Here is a 23,985-nt window from a genome sequence, read left to right on the forward strand (position 1 = left end):
CTAACTCAGGCTTAAATTATTAAAGATGATCCCAGTGGTTCCATTTTTAGCAAGATTCACGAGATAAGGGTGGGGGGCATTACATTCTCATCATAAATCATGATGCCCCAGTTGGCTCCATGAGCAAAACACATCACGCTGGGAGGTTACGTGAACAAAAAAAGGTCACATGTTAAGCTCTGTCAAACCTTTAATACTACTGTTATCTAGGTGTGTGTGCATCTCTCTGTGCCTGTGTGTCACTTGTTGTTTAAGTGTGCTGGGAGAGTCATAGGAGAGGCCCCATCACTCAGGGGGTGGATGAGCAAAAAGGGTAATACATCTTAGTCTTCAGGAGCCAGACTGAGCCAACAAGTCACTGACGTGGGAGCCTGTTACTCATTCCAATTAGGATCTACGGTAAGGATACAGCGGGGGGGACTTAACTGGAAAGGTTAGCCAGAGGATAGGACATGGAAAGAAACAGGGACAAAAAGGGGAGAAAAAGATAGTAAGTGTTGTTAAGAGAAGAAAACAGCAAAAACAAGTGATAAATGAGTGAGCTGGGAGCAGACCAGGATAGGATGGGAACAAATGAAGGAGAACAAATGGGTGAGATTAAGGAGAAGGAGAAAATAAGAAGAGTGGAGGTAAGAGCAGCAAAGGAAGAAGAGCAGAGATGGAAAGGAAGAAGAGAAGAGGGGAAGGAGGACGGGGAAAAGAATGACGCACAGAGGAGGCTCAAAGAAAACAAAGAAGTCTGGATGAGGAGAAGATCAAAGGATAGATGACAGGGAGAAAAGAGGGGGGTAAGGGAAGAGGAGAAACAGGGCAGAGAAGAGCAGAAATTGAGGAGGAGAGAAGGGGAGAATAGAAGAGACAGCGAGCGATGGCAAGGAGTTGAAGAGGGGGTGGGGAGGTGATGAGTCATCACCAGGCTATCAGCCCCGGTGGGCCGGGTTGCTGTGGGGGTGGCAGTGTGACACATATGCAGAAAACGCACACACAGGGAGACGTTGCCCGCCGTCATGCTGCTTAAACGTCTCCTCCTGCTGCAGAGGCGGGTGGAAGACAATACAGGGATGCCACTGAGACATGCAGTTGTGCACATGCAGCCCTTTCCTCTGACACACACATGCATATAATGTCGATGGCTGTGCCAGAGGCCTCATTAAGACTGCGAGGATGGATGGATGGTCATAAGGGCAAACAGTCAATACAGCTGTATGAAAAACAACACAAAACAAAAGGAGGAGCACAAGCGCTGTTTACACATTGTGTGTCTCTGACTATTTCTCATATACACTTTCCTCCATCATTCATACTTTATTAGGCAACGCATATGCAGAGGCGGATGTTGTATTAAAAAAAAAAGGAACAGATAAAGAGGAAGATGCACAAGAAACACGGCCACGGTGTTACATAAAAAGTTCACCGCTTCGCTCCTCTCACTGCGGCACTATGGTTTGCTCAGCTGCTGTGCTAAGAGTAATATCAAGCTCCTTCTTCTGTCATTTAATTAGCTCATCACAAGGACCCACGGTGCATTTTCAGTGTTCTTGCACATGCTTTTACTCCAATCATACGACTGAAAATTGGGGGCGGACACCCTTCAATAAATCAAATCACTTCCTCTGAAACACGCGAGCTCCTGTCACTCTGCGTCTCTTTTTTAGTGCTGAGTCGATTTCAGAGTTGCCATGCCAACAGATTGAGGGGATTCCTAATCCTGATCTGGGCCAGTGAGCGCGCACATACGCTTCAAATATGCAAACGTTGGACGCGGCGCGTGCAGGCTGCGTGACGTAGTGTTTCTCCCCTTCTAATCGCGGCACATCGGTTTTGTGTGCACGTCTCCCGGCAGATTGTGTGAATGGGAGCAGAGCCACCAGTTGATTGGGTGGTGATTCTTTAAATTCTTTCAGCATCACTCCAACTATGCAAACCTGCAGGCGACATCAGCCGCCAACCCGAGGCGAGTTCGGCACCAAACAGACACACAAACACAGAGAAAAAAATACTCGGATCACCAGTGAAATTTGAAAACCTCTGTAGGAATCTGTATTTAATCTTGAATTTCTACATACATTCATCCATCTCTGGAACAGAGGATCAGACAGTACGTGTGAGTGTTGAATGCGCGCGTGAGTGTGTGCGTGTATGTAAGATAGACGTGGATGCAGGTTGGGGAGGGTTTTCCAGCTGCCTTCTGCACACCTGCATATTTATCATGTGCTTACAAAATGTGATGGAGGCACATAACATTGGACCGAAAGACGATGATAGGGGGGAGAGGGTGTACACATGTGAAGGCATTAGTGTAGCATAAATGTGTAATCTTGCGCTGAAGTGTGTGACTGGTGGCTAAAAGAGGGCAGTTTAATTCTAATAATTCAGTCATATTTTGAATGACAGCAGAAGGCGCACTGTCAGGTTAGTCTGTAAACATTCTGACATGAAATCTTACTGAAAACATATTCAGCTGCAATGACCTGCATAGGTCCCAATTAGAAAACCGACTAGGCTAAAAGTTCTCGAAATTTAGTTTGAGTGAAGCTGTTGTATGTTGTGAGTTTGTGTTCTCACATTGCGCAAGTTAACGTGTGACTGTCCGTCTGCATGAATGCTTACCTATATGTGCCTACTGATATGCCTGCATATGCACTATGCATGTACAATATTGATACAAGTACGTGTATGTATGTGTGTATGTTTACACATACTTACAAATAGAACCACATACATATACATGTCATGATGCATGTTACAGGCATTTCTCCATCCCTGCTTGAACGTATGAGTGTGTGTGCTGCTTGTGAATGTGTGTGTGTCAGTCGCTGTCTTCTCTTTCATGGGCCTCAGCCAGGGAGCTCTCATCAATATTCTCCAGGCTCTCTGCCCGCTGGATGCTGAGCTCAGAGAGCGGGATGCTGGGCAATGTAGTCTGTTCTGGGTAAAGCCACGGCTTGAAGGCAGGGTTATGTCTCTGCTTCCACTCTGGATACTTCACACAGGCTTTGCAGATCTTCTTCATGGCCTGGAAAGAACAAACAACAACAACAAACAACAAAAGAAACAACAACAACATGTGATTTATGAGAAATGATGGCAGTGATAGAAAGAAAGTATTTCCAGCAGAAAGCTTGGCCGACACGTATGCTTGATCAATATTCTATAAGGAAGAACAGGCTGAACTAAACAGAGATGAAAAATCAAGAGGACAGAAATAGCACCCATACAAAAATAGAGATGAAGATGGATGAGTGACAGGATAAAGGGAGACAGAAGGGAAGCTGTGAGAGATGGAGGAATCTATAAACATGGGCAAGGGTAAAAAGAGGGAGGAGATCTTGTTCAGAGCCACAAGAACAGAGAGTTTCTTTTTTCCAAATATCAGAACCAAACAAGGGAGCTTCACACATGTCTGATAGTACTTAATGTCAGAAACAACATGCCTGTATGCTTTTTTAAGGGTAAAAAACACAGAGCAATGTGTCTCATAAAAAAAACAATGGTCCAGGAAGTTACAGCAGCACCCAGTGCATGGCAAGACAATCATCCAGAATATATCTGGATATCTTTGTAGCTGCAGAGACCAAAAAAATTAAAAGCTAAAAAGGCAAAAAGAAGCAATTGTGTATTTATTCAATGTACATCACTCAGCAATTTTTCTTTTAACTATTAGATAATCCTATGATTTGCATATATCTTCTTTGCTGCAACCACTCTCGCTTAAGAGCAGCCGCATGTTTTAATAAAAAATATATCTACCAAAAAGGAAAGCAATACTATATACTGTAAGGCCTGCAGTATTTTGACAATGAATTGATTTTGCCTCTGTGCACCATCTCGGTGGATTTCAAATCAAAAATGATGAATCGGATCTGCACTTCAGCAGTATCTGAGAAAAGTGCCAACTTTCAGACTTTCAGCTTTAATTCAAGGTTAGCAAAAGTATTGCATTAACTGTTTCCTTTACTGCCACCACATTCAGCTGCTGCTTGTTGCCACTGAAGAATATCCCACGTCTGTTCTGTAAGGCTTCACAATCCACTGCTTCTGTCAGCAGTCAAGCACGCCCATGCCATAGCATATCAGTGGTTTGCACCTTGTTGTAAACTCTCTGTATTTACATTGTCCTTGACTTAGTTAGACGTTATGAAGCTGTTTTTCTTAACCATGGAAGTAATTCTGTCCTCATGCTCTCTAGTTGGCTTCTGTTATAGTTTTTCAGGTCTTTTGGTGTTGTTGAGCTGCTCAGTGCATTCCTTCTTTTTAAGAATTCAACAGATTGTTGATTCAGCCACTGGCACGGTTATCTCTTTGGACTTTATTTTGAGAGCCTCAGTGTATAGCAACCAGCCAACACTTGGAAATAAATAGAGGTATTTTATTTGCTTAATTTGTCATGGAATAATGAGAAACAGCCCTCATCTGATCGAAAATCTGCTCTTCGGTCAATTGTCTGATTATTTTTGAGGCTTTGAAAATGGAATCATACGTATGAAAGAATTTAAAAAAAAAACTGCACTTCAATCATGTCTTGATTGTTGGATTTAAAAGCCCCCGTGCTGGTGGATCAAAGGAAAACTGCAAAAAAAAAAGTGTCACTGTCCAAATCCCATATTGATATTCTGACCCTCTCTTAATATGAATAATTAGATCCATATTTTTTAAAAGCTTTGATAAAATGCAGACTATTGATTAAAGTCACAATGTGAAATGCTTTTTTTGACATATGAATGGAAAGCAAATCTCTAAAAACTCTAAAATGCCTAATGTTTTTATTCACTGTCTTCACTAGATGCCTTCTTTCCCTGATATCATCTCTGAGGAATCCTCCATCACAGCATGCTCTCTAGAGAATCATTGCCCTATTTTAATAAACATATACAGCAGATGCCCTCAGACAAGCAGTAAACTATAAGGTCTGCGTATTTTCTCATGGTGACCGGCACTGTGCTGAGTGGAAGTGCAGATTATCACACAGTCAAACACACTCACAGGATCTTTGTTAATCTGCACATATTACTTACGCATGGAGCAAGGAAGTGGGAAGACTTGTTGACAACCCACTTGGGTAGCGAACCTGTAAAGAGAGTTGGGGTGAGCAAAGCATCATGGGTAAAAGTTGGAGTGTGACAGAGAGTCTGTTTTATTTCATATTACCAGGATCAAAGCAAGGCTTAGTAACTACTCACTGCGCCCGTATGGCTCTCTCTCATACATGCACACAAACACACGCACATACACACGCATTAGCAACGGATAATTAAAAAGAGTTACACAATCGGCACTTGCTTGTATGTGATCAGCAGTTAGAAAGTGAAGTAAATAGAGAATAAGAGGAGGACATTAAATGCTAGACAAAAAAGCAGAGTGAAGAGTAGTGAGTGAGAGAGCACGCGAGAGAGGTGAGATAGACTGTCCTTCATATGGTTGCTATGGTGACACATTTTGACATAAAGGCAGGGCAATGAATAATTCATAGAACGCAGAGTTAAATACCTAGGTGAGTGTTTTGCTCTTCCTGTGTGTGCTCTGTTTGATTTTGTCCTTGTGTGCTGAATACTTTTCTCTCTGTGTGTGTGTGTGTGTGTGTGTGTGTGTGTGTGTGTGTGTGTGTGTGTGTGTGTGTGTGTGTGTGTGTGTGTGTGAGACTGTGAGTGATAGTTACCTCGTGGATCCACCTGGGCCATGTAAGTGAGGGTACAGTTATTAGGTCCCTGGCTCTGGATCATGTAGCCAGTCTGAATGGAAACTGCACGTACCATGTCCTTTTTAGGTGGGTATTTCTGTGGAAACGGCACAGAGAGGCCAAAGTGTAAACAAACAGGACGAGGACCCCACTAGATTCTTTTTTTTGTGAGATCTGTAGAAGGCAGAGGAGACATTCAAGAGCTTTGTGCTTTTAAGCTGCCAGTCAAACTGATTTTCAGCTTCATAGTCAGACTTCTGATGCAAATCCAGTCCACACCACTCTGTAAATAAAAAAAGCAAAGCTGCATGCAGCCCACTATTTCCCTTTTAGCTCCTTAGACTCTAACAGTATATCCAAGGTTATTATTAATGATTAGGGAGTCCACTACTGGTTAGTCTGCACTAATTAGGAGAGGGACACTGCAGAGCACTCAAGAAGAACAGACAGCAGCAGTCAGCTAAGACATCTGCTTTATCTTTTCTCTGCTATTTGACTCATATTTTTGGCTTCTACACTTAACACACTACCTTGTATTGGCAGAAGAAATCTCTGCAATGTGAACTTTTGTAAATCATCTGCAGGTTTCCGGGATACAGAATTCTCATGCTCTGAGCTAATGTAATCTTCTTGATTTTTTTTAGACTTCACTAAATCTGAAACATTAATCACGACTAAGCCATGTGTTCAAAAACACCCAGCACACCAGGAAACTGATCATCTCAGGACTCGAGCACTTGATGAGCAATCAGCTGAACAACAACACGATAATTAAACTTTGGACAAAATTAATCATTTTTAATATATCACTATACGCTCGCCAACCACTTTATGTGGTACACTTCTTCAACTCTTCGTTAATACAAATATCAAATCAGCCAATCACATGGCAGCAAATCAGTGCAATTAGTCTTTTAGACATAATCAAGACGACCAGCTGAAGTCCAAACTGAGCATCAGAAAGAGAGTATTGACGCCAGACAGGCTGGTCTGAGTATTTCAGATACTGCTGATCTGCTGAGATTTTTACCATACAAAACCATCTCTCAGGTTTACAGAGAACGCTGAGCAAAAATGCCATGTTGACGTCAGAGGTCACAGTGAAGTGGTCAGACTGCTTTGAACTGATCAATCAAATAAGCACTGGGTACAACCAAGGTATGCAGAAGAGCGTCTCTGAACACACAACACATCAAACCTTAACGTAGATGGGATACTACTGCAGAAGACCTCACCAGGGACTATTCCTTTATGACAGGGTTCTAGAGTGCGACCGATGTGGTTGCACATGAGACATAATTTTTCAGTGGTGTGACTACAAAAAAATCCTAGATCCAAGGTGCGACCAGCCTTTCGAGTAGGACTTCTTTCCCACTTCTTAACTTAACGAACTTTTGCGTTAAGACCTGATCCATCCAAAATTCATAGCCAGTGCTCTGACGGAGCCATCAGCCTCTCAGGTTATGTCTAACACTGGTCCGGAGACGGCATCAGGTAATGAGCCACATACGATCGACTTTGAGCCAGAGCCCACTGAAAGTAAAAGGGGGAAAGCGTATACATTTCGAAGAGAGCGGCTTGACCAGTTTCCCTGGCTAAGATACAGTAAAGCTGACAACATGTTGCACTGCATTTACTGTCGTGAGTGTGGGAAGACTATGGCCGGCAGTACCGCATTTGTGACAGGTGCTAATACGTTTCGAATTGAAACGCTGAAAAAGCACAGTGTATATAGAAAACACATTATATGCAGCAATAAATGCACTGCCAAAGTGTCCCCTCTCCCCACTGCCTTTCAGTGGGAGTGAAGAGAGGGGACTGCCGCTCTGATGACTTGTGTGCAGGCAGCAGCAAACAGGTCATCAGAAGAGGCCAAGATGATGATTAAGTTTAACATCGCCTACAATATTGCCAAAGAAGAAGTTCCGTTCACTAAGTTCAAGTCTGAAATAATTCTTCACAAGAAAAATGGCTTGAACGTAAACTCCACATACAGTAATGATGTCACATGCGCCCAGTTTATAGGTGTCATCCCAGACACATTGAAAAAAAAAGTGAAAAAATGAAAAAGGCCAAGTTACATGAGTTGGTCATCTGAGAGGCATGTGACTGCAATGGAGGATAGTCCATAAGATATCAAGCTGTTGGGATGTTCAGATTTTGAGATGTTCAGTTTGAAGCCTTTGAGGCACTTTTAATTTAGAGATTTTTTTTTATTCAGTTATCTTGAGATGTTTTAAATTTAAATTTCAGCTTAGCTCAGCACTTTAAGCACAAGCACTTTTTCAGTATCTTATCTTTCTTATAGAAATGCGCTCCAAATAAAGAACTTTGTGTTGACAAAATTGTTAGTTAATCATTTACAAATCAATATTGTCTGCGTGGACAGCACTTTTTTTTTTTTTTAGTGAACATGTAAAACTGCGGTGTTAAGCGATGTGGTTGAATAATTTGGATGCACCTAACGTTTGTGCTGGTACACCTAAGAAAAAAAGGTAGGCGCACCAGTGCGACCGTACTAATTTTCTTATGGCTGCTTGCAGCAGGATAAAATACAAATACATGTCAAACAGGTTTCTTGAACATGACAATGAGTTCACTGTACTCAAATGAAGAATTATGGCAGTTCTGCAAACAAAAGTGGTTCCCCCAGAGTAGCAAAGTGTAACTAATGTAGTGGCCAGTGAGCGTATAATTAATCTCTATGCCAATATTCACACGGTAAATCAAATCTGGTTCAATTCAAACTAAATATTATGAAGTGACCTATAATGCAAAATACTATGTCCTCGTGATGGAGACAGATGACAGGAATCACATGAGTCCTTAATTAGCTGCTGGGCACAAAGGATATAGTTACAATGAGAATGAGTCAGTGGATCAGCACTGTTGTGTCTGGATCTGTAACTCCACTGTGGAAAAAAAAAATGGCTCAGCAAACAAAGCAGTCATTAGAAGCCATTAGAAGTTATTAAGCCTTTGCCATTATAAATATTTGCATAGGGTTTTCATGCAAATACATATCGGACTCTATAGCACTCAACACAATGGTACGCTTAACAGGAGCACTAACCATAGTTACATGACAGATGGATTGCAAAAGCAGACTGTTAAAAAGCCTCGGAAATGTATGATTAAAGAACTGAAAATAATTCATGGTTCCTGTTATGATTGGTGAAAAAGCTGAACAGCGATTGTAGGATAAGAAACAGCATAAGTGAACCATGTCCCGCTGATGGATGCGCCAACACGCCACTCATAAGTTTCCCCTGAAGCCAAACTCCAGGAAGTCGAGCTCTCGAGTTTTTCCCATTATCAAGATCAGCCTTGGCTAACCACACACGTAAACCGACACACAATTTGTTGTGTTCAGAAGTTCAAATTGATGCAGGAATGCGGAAGGCGGGGTGGAAGTCAACAGCTCACGGTCATATGAGAGGCCTTATCCTTCTGCAAACACTGTACTGGTGAGCAAAAGTTAGAATGAAAAGCAGAGAGGAGACAAAAGAGCGAACAAGGACACCAGAGGACAGACAAAAGGAATAAAGACAAAAGACATGAAAACCCATGATACACACAAAAGGCTGACGGACACGAAGACAGTGAGAGCGACATCACTGAAAGTGTTGAATTGTTGTTTTACTTTGTTTCACCTTCTCAAGGATTTGCTTCTTTTTCTTAGTCTTTTTAAGTTTTCTACACATTTTACAAGCCAGTCAATCAGATAAACCAGAAAACAAGTGGCAGGTTAATGAATGCAGGACACAACTAGCAACAGGTGATCAGTACAAGCAGATATAAAGCCAACGAAAAGCTGAGGTTTCAGGCCAAACTGAAAGTTACTCACATCCTCTTAGTGTGCTCGAATCAACTGATGGTTTTTACAGCTTTATAGTATCTAGATTATTCAAGTGCATTCAAAAGGCATGCTCGGAAAAGCTGAGCTTAAAACACAATATGTTCTTCTATCATCTATCATTGTTTCAGGTGAAAGCATCAGGGGCAGACAATATGATAGAGCATGGTCTTTGGAAAGGTGCTAAGCTAAACTGTTGCTGTGTAAGTAAAGAGACCAACAGAGCGTGTGGTAGGGGAAGTACTTCTGGAGACTGGATCGCGTTCCTGTTTTCTGAGCTGAGCAACTTCCAGCAACATGGCACTGGGATGCATTTTATGAAGTCTGCAAGCAGACAGAAAGGCTTTTAGGAAAGTAGGTGCCATGTTTTTGTTTTTTTGAATACAAAAATGAAATACAACAGTTGTTGCAGGTATTTGTTCATGTGAAAATCAGCAGGAAGCGCATGTTATCAACCTCTCTGGGACCGACTGCAGTCAGATTATTTTGTGCCCTAAATTAAGCCTCCATTTTCCCGGATAGATTTCATACTCAGTGGCAGACAAAGCTACGCTGTGAAAGTGCAGCTCATAAGGAACCAATTTAAATGCAGAAAACTTGTCTATTGCTACTTTAAATCACCGACACAGAGCGGTGAAATGTTCCCTTAGAAAAAAAAACGGGGCCTGTTCAACTTGCTAAAGAGGACCACTTCATTTCAGCTCGCCAATATACAGCACTGTGCAAAAGCCTCAAGTCACTCCTCATTTCAGAGGTTTTTATTTGGCTGCTTTTTCACTCATCAGTTCAATCCTTGTACCTGACCATTTTTGGAGGAATGTTTCTTTTTGTTGTTGTTTATTGAGCCACTTAACACTTATTGAGCCTATAAATCACTCACATAAAAGAGGCACCTAACTCAAGGGATGACCCTGTATTGTGTCTACTCATAACAAGAAGAAACTTTTAAAAAAGAAGAGCTTTGAACTTCCTTAAAGAAAGCCTGAGGAACTATTCCTCAGAGCTGCTTAAAGAAATTGAAAGAAAGCTCGCGTACAAGAGTTCAGGCTGTGTGGAAGAATTAAAGCGGTTCTAAATATTGATGTTCACGCTCATTAGAACAGTACAAACTCTGCTTTCGCCTTATACACTTTATTTCTGTCAATAGAAAATTGTACTTAGCAGTCAGTATAATCTTTTAATAATATAAGTTTGCATATGATAGAATACTGCATGATGACTTCTTTATGACTCAGACTGTTGTTTATAGTTCACTGTGACCCGTTATGCAGGGAAGGAGCAGTACCTGCTAGATAAGAGCTTAACAAGCCGTTTCACTTCGTGCCAGGTAGAGAAGCCTCTCCTGGCACACGCACACAATGTGAGATGACTTAAGACTTTTGCACAGCAGTATTCACCCAGTTCATACTGAGATATGTTCCCATTAGCATTCCTTTTTATCTTTACTTACGGCATGTTTGATAGAGTAGTTCATGATGATGTAATCTTTTCCTATTGGCAGCCAGGAGCGGAGCGTGATGACGTCACGGTTCCGAAGGGGCTTTGGGCACTTCCCTGTAAACAAACAAGAGAAGTCAGGTGAACAAAACATCACAGAACAATCTGTACCTGAAGGCAATTTACATGCGTTTACATGCGATGGTGCAACATACATGAGTAGTAACCAACGTCCGCATTGACCGTAAGCTTCCCAATATCGAAGGTCTCAATGACATTTGTGTCCCACTTCTTTCTGTATTCAATGTCATGGAGAACATCATACATGGTCTCAGCTGACACATCCTTGCACAACATCCGACACTGAGAGAGGAAGAAGGACAGAAAGAGAAAGAGAGGCTTCAATTTTAGGCAACAAAGGTAAATCCACAATGATATTACAGATTTGAGTCACACACAAAGTTCCACACAGCTTATTCAAACTGTATTTAAAATACATAACTCTATGGCACCAGTATTGTACTTCTTTGAATTCATCGCTCTGGGTCTAATGCAAACTATGAGGTAGGAAAATCCATTAGAGTTTAATGAAGCTGCTCAGCATAAATTCAAAGTGAAGTAGTATACCACTGTTGAGGAGAGCTCAGGCCTAGTGATGCCAAGAAAGGTAAGTGAGACACAAAAACAAAGGCCAGTGAACACATCACAGACTCAAATACCTGGAAATTAAACATATGCACACACTCACTGCACCCATGTGGACCCCACACATGAAAGAAACACGAATGGCAACTGATGTGTAAATGATTAGACATCAGATGGTTGGAGACCGTCAGTATTGGAGAGCAGAAATGGGAACTATGTATGTGTGTGTGTGTGTGTGTGTGTGTGTGTGTGTGTGTGTGTGTGTGTGTGTGTGTGTGTGTGTGTGTGTGTGTGTGTGTGTGGCAGAGAGACAATCAGTACAGACAGGCCACTGACCATAGATGAGTCATTACCGAGACCCAAGCTCTTAAATGGAAAACACATTCACCACAAGACAGAGATGGAGAGACTTATGTCAAAGGGTTGTTGCTTTTTTTCAAGAGTGCAGCAGTAGCAAGAGCTCTGAATGCCACCTTTTTTCAAATCTTTTTGTGGTTCTGTCTGAAACAAATGACGTGTGAAGTCACGTGTGCACTAGAGCACCAGCTTTTAGACTAAAACAACCTTCCTCATATCAGTTATGCTGTGCACACTGAATAGAAGTGTAAAACTTACTGCGTGGCCACGTTATGCTACAGAAAGACCATCTGCAGGTAGAGCTGCTTTTTCCTGATGGTTTCTCTCGTTTTCTGTTGTGCATATTCCTTTCAGACGTTTCATGTTGATAGCTAAGACTGACTTACAAAAACTAGGAAGTTTTTATTGCACTTAAAGCAACATAACACATTGCTGTCACCTCGAGGAGGCTGCTGGTGGTTAGTGGAGTCTGTTTGCTTCTTTGCTTCACTTCATGTGTACCCCAGAGGGGAGACACACAGTGAGTTAATGAGCAGGAAAACAGCAGTAGAAAGTCTAGCTGAAATGAAACAACTGCACATAAATGCACGGCTTCGGCGGAAGAGGTAAAGTTGGTCATCTACTAATCAGAACATCAGTAGTTTAATCCCCAGCTTCTCTAGTTTGCATGCCCGAGTATCCTCGGGCAAGATACTGAACGACGGGTTTTCTCCATGCGTCCATTGTGTGTGAATGACTAAAAGCACTTAGGTATTGAAAACGGTGCTTGTATGACTGGGTTTGTAGTACGAATGTGTTTTGAGAGTTATATATATAAGTACCAGTCCACAAACCTATTAAATAATATATTGTGGTGACGCATTGGTTCAATGGTTCGATGTGTTTTGTCTGAAACAAAGAACGTTGTTCCTCTGTGAGAAAGAAGGTCATAGGTTAAAATCCACATGCAAACTCCACACAAGAGTTTATGTGTTCTCCCCGTGTCTGTGTGGGTTCTCTCCTGGTTCCCCAGGTTTCTCCAACAGTCCAAAGACATCAATGTTAGGTTCTTAAGTGATTCTAAACTGGCTGTAGAAGTGAATGATTTTCAGTTTCTATGTGTTAGCCCTGCAACAGACTGGCAACCTGTTCAAGTTATAGGCTATAGGCTATAATGGATGGATGAATGGGTGGATGGAGCCTCGTACAAGTTACAGGCAAAAAAACTAGGAGTGGTGCTCCCATTAATACCACAGCCGGTTGATTGTTTGCATAGCATGTCACAGCTTATTAATGAAACCATAGAGACTCCTGGCTATGTTTGGCGTAGACGGCAATACACCCAAGGTAAGCCCTTGAGTAACAGTGTTGCCAAAGTTACAATTGCCAGGAGAAACTCGTCTCAATAATAACAAGGTGAAAGGCAAGTGGTAGAGGCATGTCGAGTTATAAAGCATAAGAGACACAAAGGCAATGAGGGAAAAAAGAACCCAGCACTTGATTGAGAGCAAATTAGAAAGAAATGGACCAAGGGAAGTTGTCTGCCCCAGATAAATTTTAACTCCTGTTATGAATCAGTCCAGACAGTTAAAAGCTCCGCCTAGCCTATCTTCCATCACTGCTTCCCTTCAGGCTTCATTTAGGAAAATTATCATAGACTGTATCCCACATTTGTCTGTAAACCTGTTTTAAACTCGAGGTCTCCTCTTAGTCTTTAGTAACAATAACTATTTGAAATTCAAAATGGTCCGCACTGGTCTGATACATGGACAAGTCACCAGGCCCAACAAAGAAAAACAGACATTCATACATAAAGCCAGGTTAGAATCACTAATTACATGCATTTGGACTGAGGGAGGAGGCCATAGTGCTCAGAGAGAAACCACACTGGCACAGGAATAACATTCAAACGCCACACAGAAGCCCAGAGCGTCTTTACTGAGAGGCAATGATGCTTATTGCTCTGTTGGAAGCGTCATGAGGATATCTTTTAATTACATGTGCACATAACCTGGCAGGTGTATATCATTAGAGTTTTTCCATCAACTAAAATATTGGTGAGTTGCAATTTTTACTCCTAGATGACAAGTCAGGGAATTAAGACATACTTTTGGAAAGTTACCATCAAATTTTGCCAATTATTTTGGCACACAACCCACTTGCTCGAAAATGTTTGTTTACCAGCTCCAGATTGGAGCCTGTATAGCTTTATATTTCATATTTCTGTATAGTTTTCATATTTATATCCTGTTCATAGCCTGTACATAGTTTGTACACTCACTACAGCCTGTACATACTTATAGTTATAGCATATTCATAACATACCTTCATACCGTGTACATTGCAACATACCAGTAATAGACCCATATTTTGTACCCTCATACCTATAACAGACCCATTTCTGTAATATATCTATATATCTATATACAATGTATATTTTGTAATATATCTATATTGTGGCTAAAGCACTTTCTGGATGGATGCAAACTGCTTTTCGTTGCCTTGTACTTGTGACATGTGCAATGACAATAAAGTTGAATTCTATTATAATTCTATTCTATCAGCTTTAGCTGTAGCTCTCACACAGGAGCACAGTCTCACACGACTCCACAACAGTCACACTGTGCAACAAAGGAAACTGTAAATGCTAAATTGTAATGACATTCCCAGAAACAGAACCCTCGGTGGGATCGAGGAAATGCAGACTGAGTGCAGAGAGCAGGTCAATACAGACTGAAAGCTGATGAAATAGAAAAAAACAAACAAAAAAAACCCCAGGAAGGTTGTGCAAGCACATTAGTGTTACTATTGTAACCTTATTGTTAGCCTAATCAAGAAATAAGTCATTTCATACTTCACATGAGTGGCAGATTGTTAGTTCACTTAAGCAACAAACGGCAAGCAAAGTTCAGAAGAACTGAGCAAAAATAGCACCTAGCTGTGTTTCGCAAAGAGCACAAAAAATGCTCTTCAGCTAAAGTAGTGGGTGTGTCACTGGACAAGTAGATCCCAACCAATTGGATATTCACTATCAGTATCCGTATTTATCCACTGGTTTGTCCACCAGAGGACACTCTGCAACTTCTTTGTTGGATCAACTAGACCAGTTTCTCAAACTCCAGTCTTCGAGGGCCGCTGACCTGAGTCAAGTTCTATAGAGTGTTGCTAATGACCTACTAATTGTATTCAGATGTGTTACAACAGGGACACATGGCAAAGTTTCAGGACAGCCGCCCTCGAGGACTGGAGTTTGAGACCCCTGAACTAGAGGGTAAAAAAAGTAAAAATAAATAACTAAAAAACATTTTGTGTGTCAAAAAACAAGCTCTGACATTAAAATCCTGCTTGTAACCATAGCAATAATCCTCTATATATCACAGCATGACACTCTGAAAGATAATGTCCTATTTATGGTGTATTGCTGTTCGAACCATTTTTATTTTAAATGCATTAAATCAACTCGTGAGTGAGATGCTTTACACTGCATCACTACTCACAAGGATATGAACTAATTTTCCAAGAGGGAAGTCTGTCACATTACAAGGCACATCTTAATGCCTGTAAACGTAATTAGGGACTGTAAAGTCATCTGTTATCGCTGTCTGAAAGACAATAGTTAAAACCCTTATGAGTATTCTGTTGTTGTATTCAAGATTAGTGAGATAGATTATGTAGGCACAATGCAATTCTGATTTATTTTAACAGTGTAGTCAAGGAGGCATTACACATTTATTACCAAAATAAAAACTAGACAAAAGACAAACGCCTCCTTTCCACCGGTTTGGTGCTGGAACCAAATCTAGATCCAGTTTCATGCATTTCCACTGAAAAGGTAGCGACACTTTTACAGAACAATTCACAGATCCAGTTCAGAGATTCTTCAATGATTTTCTTCCAGGGAATATTAGAACAGTTTTTGGTTCATAAACCAATTGAATTGTGGGTTGGGTCTCAAATGGCACCAACACCCAACCAGATCAGCATCACCACTGGAACCACGTTGCTGAAAAAGCGGTAACAGAGTAGAAAATAAAAAAAGAGAGAGAATACAGTATGATGGGATTTTTCAGAATAATGCTTCTGCACTAGAACTGTGATGGGTGGACTCCAAAAGTGCGTGTAAAGAGATTAGCAAAGTCTGTGCAGGTCACAAAAGACCAGAGAGAATAACGGATGTCTTGTGTCCACAGGCAAACTGAAACAGGAGTAGCAGGAAGAAGGAAAAACAAAATGAAAAGTCAAAGGGGGAAAGCTGCAGGGAGCAAGACATTCAGCACAGAATGAAGACATACAGCCAGCTACGTACACGTGTGTGTAATTCTATTACAAACTAATTCAGTAAACTCGATAGATGAAGCAAAGAGGGCAGGATAGAGGGGGTGAAACAGAGTTCAGAAAGATAAAATAGACATGGCGGAGACAAGCAGGCATAGGTGGACAAACAATAGATGTGTGCAGACGGCAGTCTTTTCAATATGTTTGTCCACAGGGTCCCCTCTCTGCCTACTCATAACACCCAGTGACCTGCGATCCCTGCACATCCAGCCCACTCCCTCTACTTTTCCTTCTCTCTCTTATTCCCTGTCCCACCCACTCTTCTTCTCTTCTTGCCACCCTCTCCCTCTCCTCTTCTAATCTGTCATCTCCCATCATTTGTTCCTCTGGGTGCTGATACATGAAAGTAAATTTGAAAAAAAAAAGAAGAAGAAGAAGAATAAAAACAGAAGGGGAGTGACTCAGAGCTGGGCTTCCCTCTTCGTCAGCATGAGAGAAGGCAAACCCTGGGAGTATGTTTGTGTGTCTCTGTGAGTGTGTGTCGATGTAGGCAGGAGGATGACCCATTCACAGTAAATAAAAACTACCCACATTTTAATGCACACACACTGAGTGTTGTATGTGAAGTCGCGTGCTGATCGATGATATTAAATTGCTGGTTAGAATGAGCACAGGCGTGACTGAACTGTGAGGTGATCACTGATTAATATGGTAGGGGCAATGATGACGATGATGATGAGGCTAATGATAATCGGGGCACTAATGATGATGATGATCGCCAGCCTGTTCCCCTTCTCTCACTCAAATGGGCATATATCTATCTTTGTTGCTTTTTAAAGCTACACACAAGACAGGCAGAGAGGTTACATTAGAGATGCACTATAAACAGAACAGCTGTAAGTACCACACTGACTCACAACTACATTTGTAATGACATAATTGTATATACAGTACATTTGCAGGGTGGAAGATTGGGTAAGTGAGAGTGAAACAAAAGGGGAGATGAGACAGTGGTGCACAATGCAAAACCCCCAGCTTTTGTCATATTTACATAAAGATAAAGTGCCAACTACAGATAGAAGCCCCACCCAAACTTCAAACATGTGTGCGTGCACTTTCCACTTCTCGCTGTTTGCAGTCTGCAACTGTCAAGATAAAACACACCTGCCTGATGTCAGGGAGAAACGCCTGAATAAGCAGATCCCTACCCTCTGCACACAGGATATACCCTGAGGAATTACGCAGGAGAATGAGGCGGCTTTATAGGCTCTTGATTGGCCTGTACACTACACACACACACACACACACACACACACAAACACAAAGAAGCTTGCTAATAGGTAAGAAGATGGATAGAGGAGGCTGGGAAAAGCCCTGTGCTTTTGCAGCTCCTGCACATGTTGATAACACCTCTATGTACACACGCACATATGCACACAAGCTAACAAGACTTTATTTAACAAAGTAAACACTGAGTGGCTCGCTGACTCTCTTCAGACCTGCATACAATAGTAGGACACACACATATAAAGCGGAGGATGGGTTTTATTTGTATCGTTCTATATGTAGTCAGTTCTGGTCAGATTAGCAAGCTGAAAGGGTTAAAAAGTGGAAGGGACCTTCCTGAGATTTCGGGCCGTGAGGCCAAACATTTCTGTGTGTGTGTGTGTGTGTCAGACAGTGAAAATGCTAAAAGAGGTTTTTAAGCCTGATAAGCACTAAATTAACAGTCAGTCAGGTCTCCTGGCAGCATCTGCAGCTCTAAGATGAAGTAACAGTACGCACTGGCAAAGCTGTGGGCTCCAAGTGAAAGTGTGAATTTTCGATTTCTTTATTTACAGCTTACACTTGGGTGCAGGTCTCAATCAAACTGCTCCCTGCTAGCTTCTACTAAACTTCTACTTTCGAGCTTGAATGTGTGGAAATACAATCATGTGCTGAAGAGAGAACTGGGTGTTTTGCCACAAGTGTGCTGTGAGAACACTGTTTAAATTAATTCCCCCCCTTCTCTGATTCCCACAACATAAACAAAGCATTATTAACGACTGCGGTCAGTCATTGTTAGACTCGGGTACACGGCAGATTCTCAGAGGCTACAAGCAGCGCCGCCGTCCTAATAATGCCTCCACGTCAACTCCCAGGACAAACGCTCACACTTGACGAAAACTGCCACGACTGCTGTTTGAGCTGATAACAGAGTTTGCTCACAGTTTCACATGGAGCTCACGTTACCTTACCTAAACAACTAACCAGGAACTACTAGATTTTTCCACCTGGGGCACAGTGTCCTATTAATGTAAACCGATCCTCTTCAGAGGACTGGAGGGCAATTTAGTTAAATGAGAATTACACACACAAAACACACAAAAGGTGATCAGAAAGACTGACAATGGATTTAGAAGCAGCAAGCAGCTCACACTGAAGGTAATTATTGAACCGATGGCCAAACAAACTGATCAATCCTGTCTATTTGCCCATGACCTAACCGACTGCTCTCCTACTATTGTCAGCAGCTCTATTTGAGCGTGCGCTTTTGCAGACTTCCATTTGTTTTGAATGGATGACAAACTGTGTAGACTCAGCACTCTACATAATACGCTTTTGCACAGTGGCTTGAAAATAGTTTTGCTGGCAAAAGGCGACATGTCTCCAGAGAACTAAGCCTGCCTCCTGAGATTTCATCCAGCTCTCACTTCTCTTTAGTGCAGGACTTTTGTTTGTTTGTTTGTTTACTGTGGGCATCAGGCATCAGTTCAATCCATTACCCAAAACAGGATGTGGTTACTACAATGCATTTTTTTAAAAGTTCTTGTCTTTACCTCCAAGCCCTCTACCTAGACTGCTACAGTCATATTGGGCCATTTATTAAAACTGATTTGCTTACTGGCTTTACAAGGAGCAACACAGAGAGTGCTTTCTCATTTCAAATGTGTTTCTGGGGTGTTTGGAGAGCGAAGCTGCAATAAGAGCACGCAGCAGAGAGCAATGCTTAAAGGATGTCAGCAACTTAAATCATATGGGAATTTAGATGGGAGCACTTCCCTGCCAACTGGATTATGCAGCAGGGTTTTCTATCGCTCCCCTTCCCCTTTGTCTTTGTACTGTTGCCACATGACCACATCCACACCACTTTCCATTATTTCCCACCAGTACCTGATGCCCAATAGAAGCGCACAAAAAGTTCTATTCATACCTGTGTGGTTAAATTGTCTCACCTTAATTTTGTGGATGGACTTCCCCTCCTCCAGAGACTGGGCCCACACAGTGACGACCCCTTTGTTGTAGGTCATATTCCAGCCCTCTTCGCACAGACATTCGGCCTTGAAGCTGGCAAACGCCTGGTCGTCCGGGATTGTCACAGTCTGTCCAGACATGGCTTCTTGTTACCGCGAGGAGTTGATAGGAGAGCGAGGGATGTGGTGGGATGCGTGGGGATGAGGACTACAGAGGAGACACGGTGAGCTGGGGAAGCCGGGAGTCGAGTTTCCCTCCTCTTCTTCTTCTGTGGGAATAACTTGTCTAATTCAATTTCCTCCTTGCAACAAGCTTTTGTAGCCGGCTGCAGCGCGTCTTGTGATGGTCTGCGCGCGTGCTTGTGTGTGTGAGTCTGTGTGCGCGCGCTTTCAGGGTCCAATAACCGCAATCCACCCTGCACAAACTAATGTAGCAGAGGTGCAGGCAGAGAGAACAGGTGAGCTGGAAACAGCTGGGGAGGGGGAAAGGCAAAGAAGTGCGTAAAATGAGATGGGCGGATCAGATCAGAGCTCTGAGCCGCGGTTTAATAAGTTTCTGTCCGCTCCAGCAGCCCTCTCAAACAGCCGCTCTTCAAGCAAACCATATGTTTCTGTGTTTCCGCCTGTCACTCCCCGTTTCTGTCTCTTACCTTCTGCTTCCACCTCCCCTCTCTTGCCCTCTGCGCGTCTCTACGCCTCTCTCTCTCTCAGTTGTTGTTTTTTAAGGGTTTATAACAAGCTGATTTCCAGAACATCTCCATCGCTGCGTCGCCGCTGTGGCAGGTGGTAAAGGGGATGCGGTGAGAAATATGAGGAAGAGGAGGAGGAGGAGAGGTTGGGCGGTGGGAGGAGGAGGAGAGTCGGACTGCACAGGCAGGAGACCAGCCACAGCCACCGTGAAAGCTCCTCCCTTTGTTGCCTTCAGCTGCTGCTCGTAAAGCTCACAGCTCTGCATTATTTTAACGGGAAGACTACAAAGGCAAGAAAGATATTTACGCCTCTGAGTATAAATTACAAACAAATACTTTGAAAATGTTTTTGCATAACGGTTAAACTGGTCCAGGAAACAAACAAAGCATAAGACAAAGAAAAACGGCGATCAAAGCCTAAAGCTCTGATTTGTGACATTTTTCATTAAACAAACTCTGCTTAAATGGAAATTTAGTAACTATAAATGCATTTTATTACTGATTTTCTGGTATGTCTTATAAGCAGAGCTGCAGACTTAATCAGACCATCGAAGCCATTTTAATCCATAAGTTATCATCTGTAATAAATATGTCATATTCCGTAACACACCAGCTGATTTGGTAAAATGGGGAAATGAAGGAAAACAGAACTCCGTGAACAGCACTTTGTGGAAACTTTATTTGCTCTTTAGCCACATCTGTGTTTGATATCAAATACTAAGCAGACTGTACAGGCTGACCAGGGCGACCAGACCCCAACAAACTAGCACTGTGGTGCAAAGTGTTCCTTTACAGTCCGGGGTTATCTTGTCAGACATATATTTAAATGAAACGTTTCCAAATCAAGTAAATATGAGAATAATAACAGGAAGCTGAATTTTGTTCCCTATAAGATTTCATGCATTAGTCTTTATATACTCACACACACACACACACACACACACACACACACACACACACACACACACACACACACACACACACACACACACACAGTCACTTCACACCGCATTGAAATGGAAAAAACTATCGACTTCCCACCATGTACACCACCATGTTGACTTGTGACTTTCTGGTAACTTGTAACTTTCAGCATAGCACTGGACAGCCGAGCCGTCGCTTGACTGCAATATTGCATTTGTTAAAAGCCAGCCATGTCCTGCAGAGCCAGTCAAAATGTGGAACATTGTCTCAAGAGGTTGGAAAGGACGACAAGGAATAAAAAAAGGCCAAGTTATTACCTTGTGTTATTACCTCATGAAGGTTGTTTCTCCCTCTGTTTTAAATTACTACAGTATTTGAATGCAATCAGCGTTATCGCGTCACACTTTTTTTGAAAACCACGGTTCACGAAACAGCGGGAGCGCGCATGGCAGTTTTGGCTGACGTGTTACGTAGCGGGGAATTTTCACCTGACAGCTGTGCACGTTAAAAGGGTCTTTACGAACACGGACTGAAATAACAGGGTTAAACGTCCAATCGTGTGTAGTTTTCAGAGTGTTTTCAGAGGTATACTTACTTTTTTCAGCCTTTATCTCTCTGACTTTCTCTTTCATTCTTCTTTCTTTTGTTACAGGGTGTAAGTCCATTACTGTCCTCTTCCAGTTTGATCTGTGGGTGTTTTGAGATATTTTGAGACAATAAATAACGTTAACCTCATTTTTTTTTCTATGTTCTGTTTTCTATCTTTCACTCTGCCTTGCTCTAGATGGCTGAAATCCTTATTTGTAGTCATAGTAAAAAAAATTACCATAAAAACAATCTGTTTCTTAGCAGGTCTTAAAATGAGGTAAATACAACGTCAGATGAACTACATATTACATACATATATCACATGTTATCATGTGCAACACTGATATGATACACCATGTCATTATTTATTTTACAAAGCTACGCCAAAATGCAGTTTACAGTGTGTTGAAAACTAAAAAAAAAAGTACACCCTTATTGCTTTAATGGGAATTTAGAAGATATGTTGCAGCCAGGTGCTACTAATCAAATGCGCTTGATCAAGAGGTGTTCACAACAGCAAGTGTGCGCACCTCTGTAAAAGTAGCTTTGTCAGCTTGCAGGTCTGAAAGCTGTTTGTTAACACAATACCAACTAGAAAAGACATCAACAATCATCTTTGAGAAGAAATGGTTGCTTCCCATCAATCTAGGAAAGGTTATGAGGCCATAATGAGGCCGAACAATTAGAAGCCCATCATTTTACAGAGAGACAGATGATTGTCAAGTGGAAAAGATTCAGTGCAGTTGCTAAACTTCTCAGTAGAGAACATCCCAGCAAATATGCCCAAAGATCAAACTGTTCAATGCTCAGGAAAACTGCACAAAACCCAAGAGCTACGTCTCAGACTCTTCAGGCCTCCGCTAGCATGTTACATGCTAATGTTCAGTACAATTAGAAAGGACCATCCACAGGAAATCCACAGGATCTGGGCACATTGCAATCACTGAAACAACCATGAACTGTGTACCAAAGTATTTTTGAATCAAATGTGAAGCCATCTGCCTGACAGATAAAGCTTGGCTCAAATTGGGTACACACAACCTCAGACGAACAACAACATAACAGATTAAATAATGATCTCAAACACATTCTGCTGCAAATCTGCAACCAAATGGCTAGGTGAAAAGATAAATGTAAAAAAATAACCAAGGTGTTGCAACGGCCCAGTCGACATCTAGACCTCAACCAGATTGAAATGCTGCAGTTGGACCTTAAGAGAGATGTGCATGAACCAATGTCTGCAAATCCTCAGTGAAGTGAAGCAACGTTGTAAAGCGGAGGGGGCCAACATCCTTATCAACAGTGATGTAAGAACCTGATAAAGTTATTGCTGCTTCTACAAGCTACTGAATCATGGGGTGTTCTTAGTTTCCACACACTTTGTGGTTCATCTGAGGCCATAAAGACCCACTAAGAACCAGATCATTTCTATTATGTTCTTATATGTCAAACCTTAGAAATGAGAGAATATGTACTTTTTTCCTTTAATGTTTTCCATTTCAATTGTGAGCTGTGACCTCCAGAAACAGTTGAGCAAAATGAGACTTTCCTTTTTAAGATGATTTAAGAATCTTCTGTCATAATTGCTGTAGAAGTTTATTAAAAACATTACAGTGCAATCATTGCTATGGCTCTGCAGGGAAAAAAGATATATAGTTTCAGCTGCGATTCTCCTTCTGTCTGACGTTCCGAGCTAGGACATTAACTCAGAGGTTAAAACGGGCAGCTTCTAATAGAGAAGAACAGGAAAAACTGAGGGTGAAGGGTCAAATACAAAAGAGGGGAAATTTCATGAAGCTCTAATTTTCTCTGTTAGTGCAGTAAGGCAGTTTCTTTTCTTTTCTTTGTTGTTATTTCAGTGCAATTTAATGACTAGTTTCCCCACTTCATGTACGAGTTGGTAAAAATGATATTAAAATTATTGTCATGCCTTGCAACCTAACCAAAATTATGCAACAGAGCAGTAGAGATATTAACATGTGCTTGTGTAATTATGACGCTTTGCTGCACTTTGTTCACGTCAGCCAGCTTCAGGGTCGTTCTTTGGCACATTTTGGCTCCCAGGGAAAATTTTTCAGGCAACTGGTTTACTAGAAATGAGTAACTGGTTTCACCTGTGTTAAAAAAAAAAAATCGATTTTGGCAAATGGATAATGGAGCTGATTGTCTCAACATTTGAAGCAGCTAAAAATATCCAACCAGTATCCATCACCATGCAGTGATAGAAGGTTATAGAACAAATACAGAGCTAACATATTAACTGTAGCTGTGCTTCTATGCAGAGATTGTATGTTCAGCTTTCTACAATGGCAAACCCACAGTGAC

At 41.7% G+C, this 23,985-nt stretch overlaps 1 protein-coding gene across 2 annotated transcripts; it reads right to left on the minus strand.

The window, feature by feature from the left end:
- Positions 1 to 2,012: 2,012 nt before the first annotated feature.
- stard10 (StAR-related lipid transfer (START) domain containing 10) lies at positions 2,013 to 20,328 on the minus strand. 2 transcript variants are annotated; one of them, XM_040009574.1, is made up of 7 exons: positions 20,110 to 20,328; positions 19,442 to 19,932; positions 11,186 to 11,333; positions 10,984 to 11,087; positions 5,657 to 5,774; positions 5,016 to 5,068; positions 2,013 to 3,016 (listed from the first exon to the last, which is right to left on the minus strand). In XM_040009574.1, the coding sequence occupies exons 2-7, from the start codon at positions 19,598 to 19,600 to the stop codon at positions 2,810 to 2,812; spliced, it is 789 nt and encodes a 262-aa protein (XP_039865508.1). In that variant the 5' UTR covers positions 19,601 to 19,932; positions 20,110 to 20,328; the 3' UTR covers positions 2,013 to 2,809. The 2 variants fall into 2 exon arrangements, with proteins under 2 accessions (XP_039865508.1, XP_039865507.1); XM_040009573.1 differs by having other exon boundaries at positions 19,442 to 20,328.
- Between the last annotated feature and the right edge of the window lie 3,657 nt (positions 20,329 to 23,985).

Source organism: Simochromis diagramma, unplaced genomic scaffold (genome assembly GCF_900408965.1).
Source record: "Simochromis diagramma unplaced genomic scaffold, fSimDia1.1 OVJJ01000344.1, whole genome shotgun sequence".
Taxonomy (NCBI): domain Eukaryota; kingdom Metazoa; phylum Chordata; class Actinopteri; order Cichliformes; family Cichlidae; genus Simochromis; species Simochromis diagramma.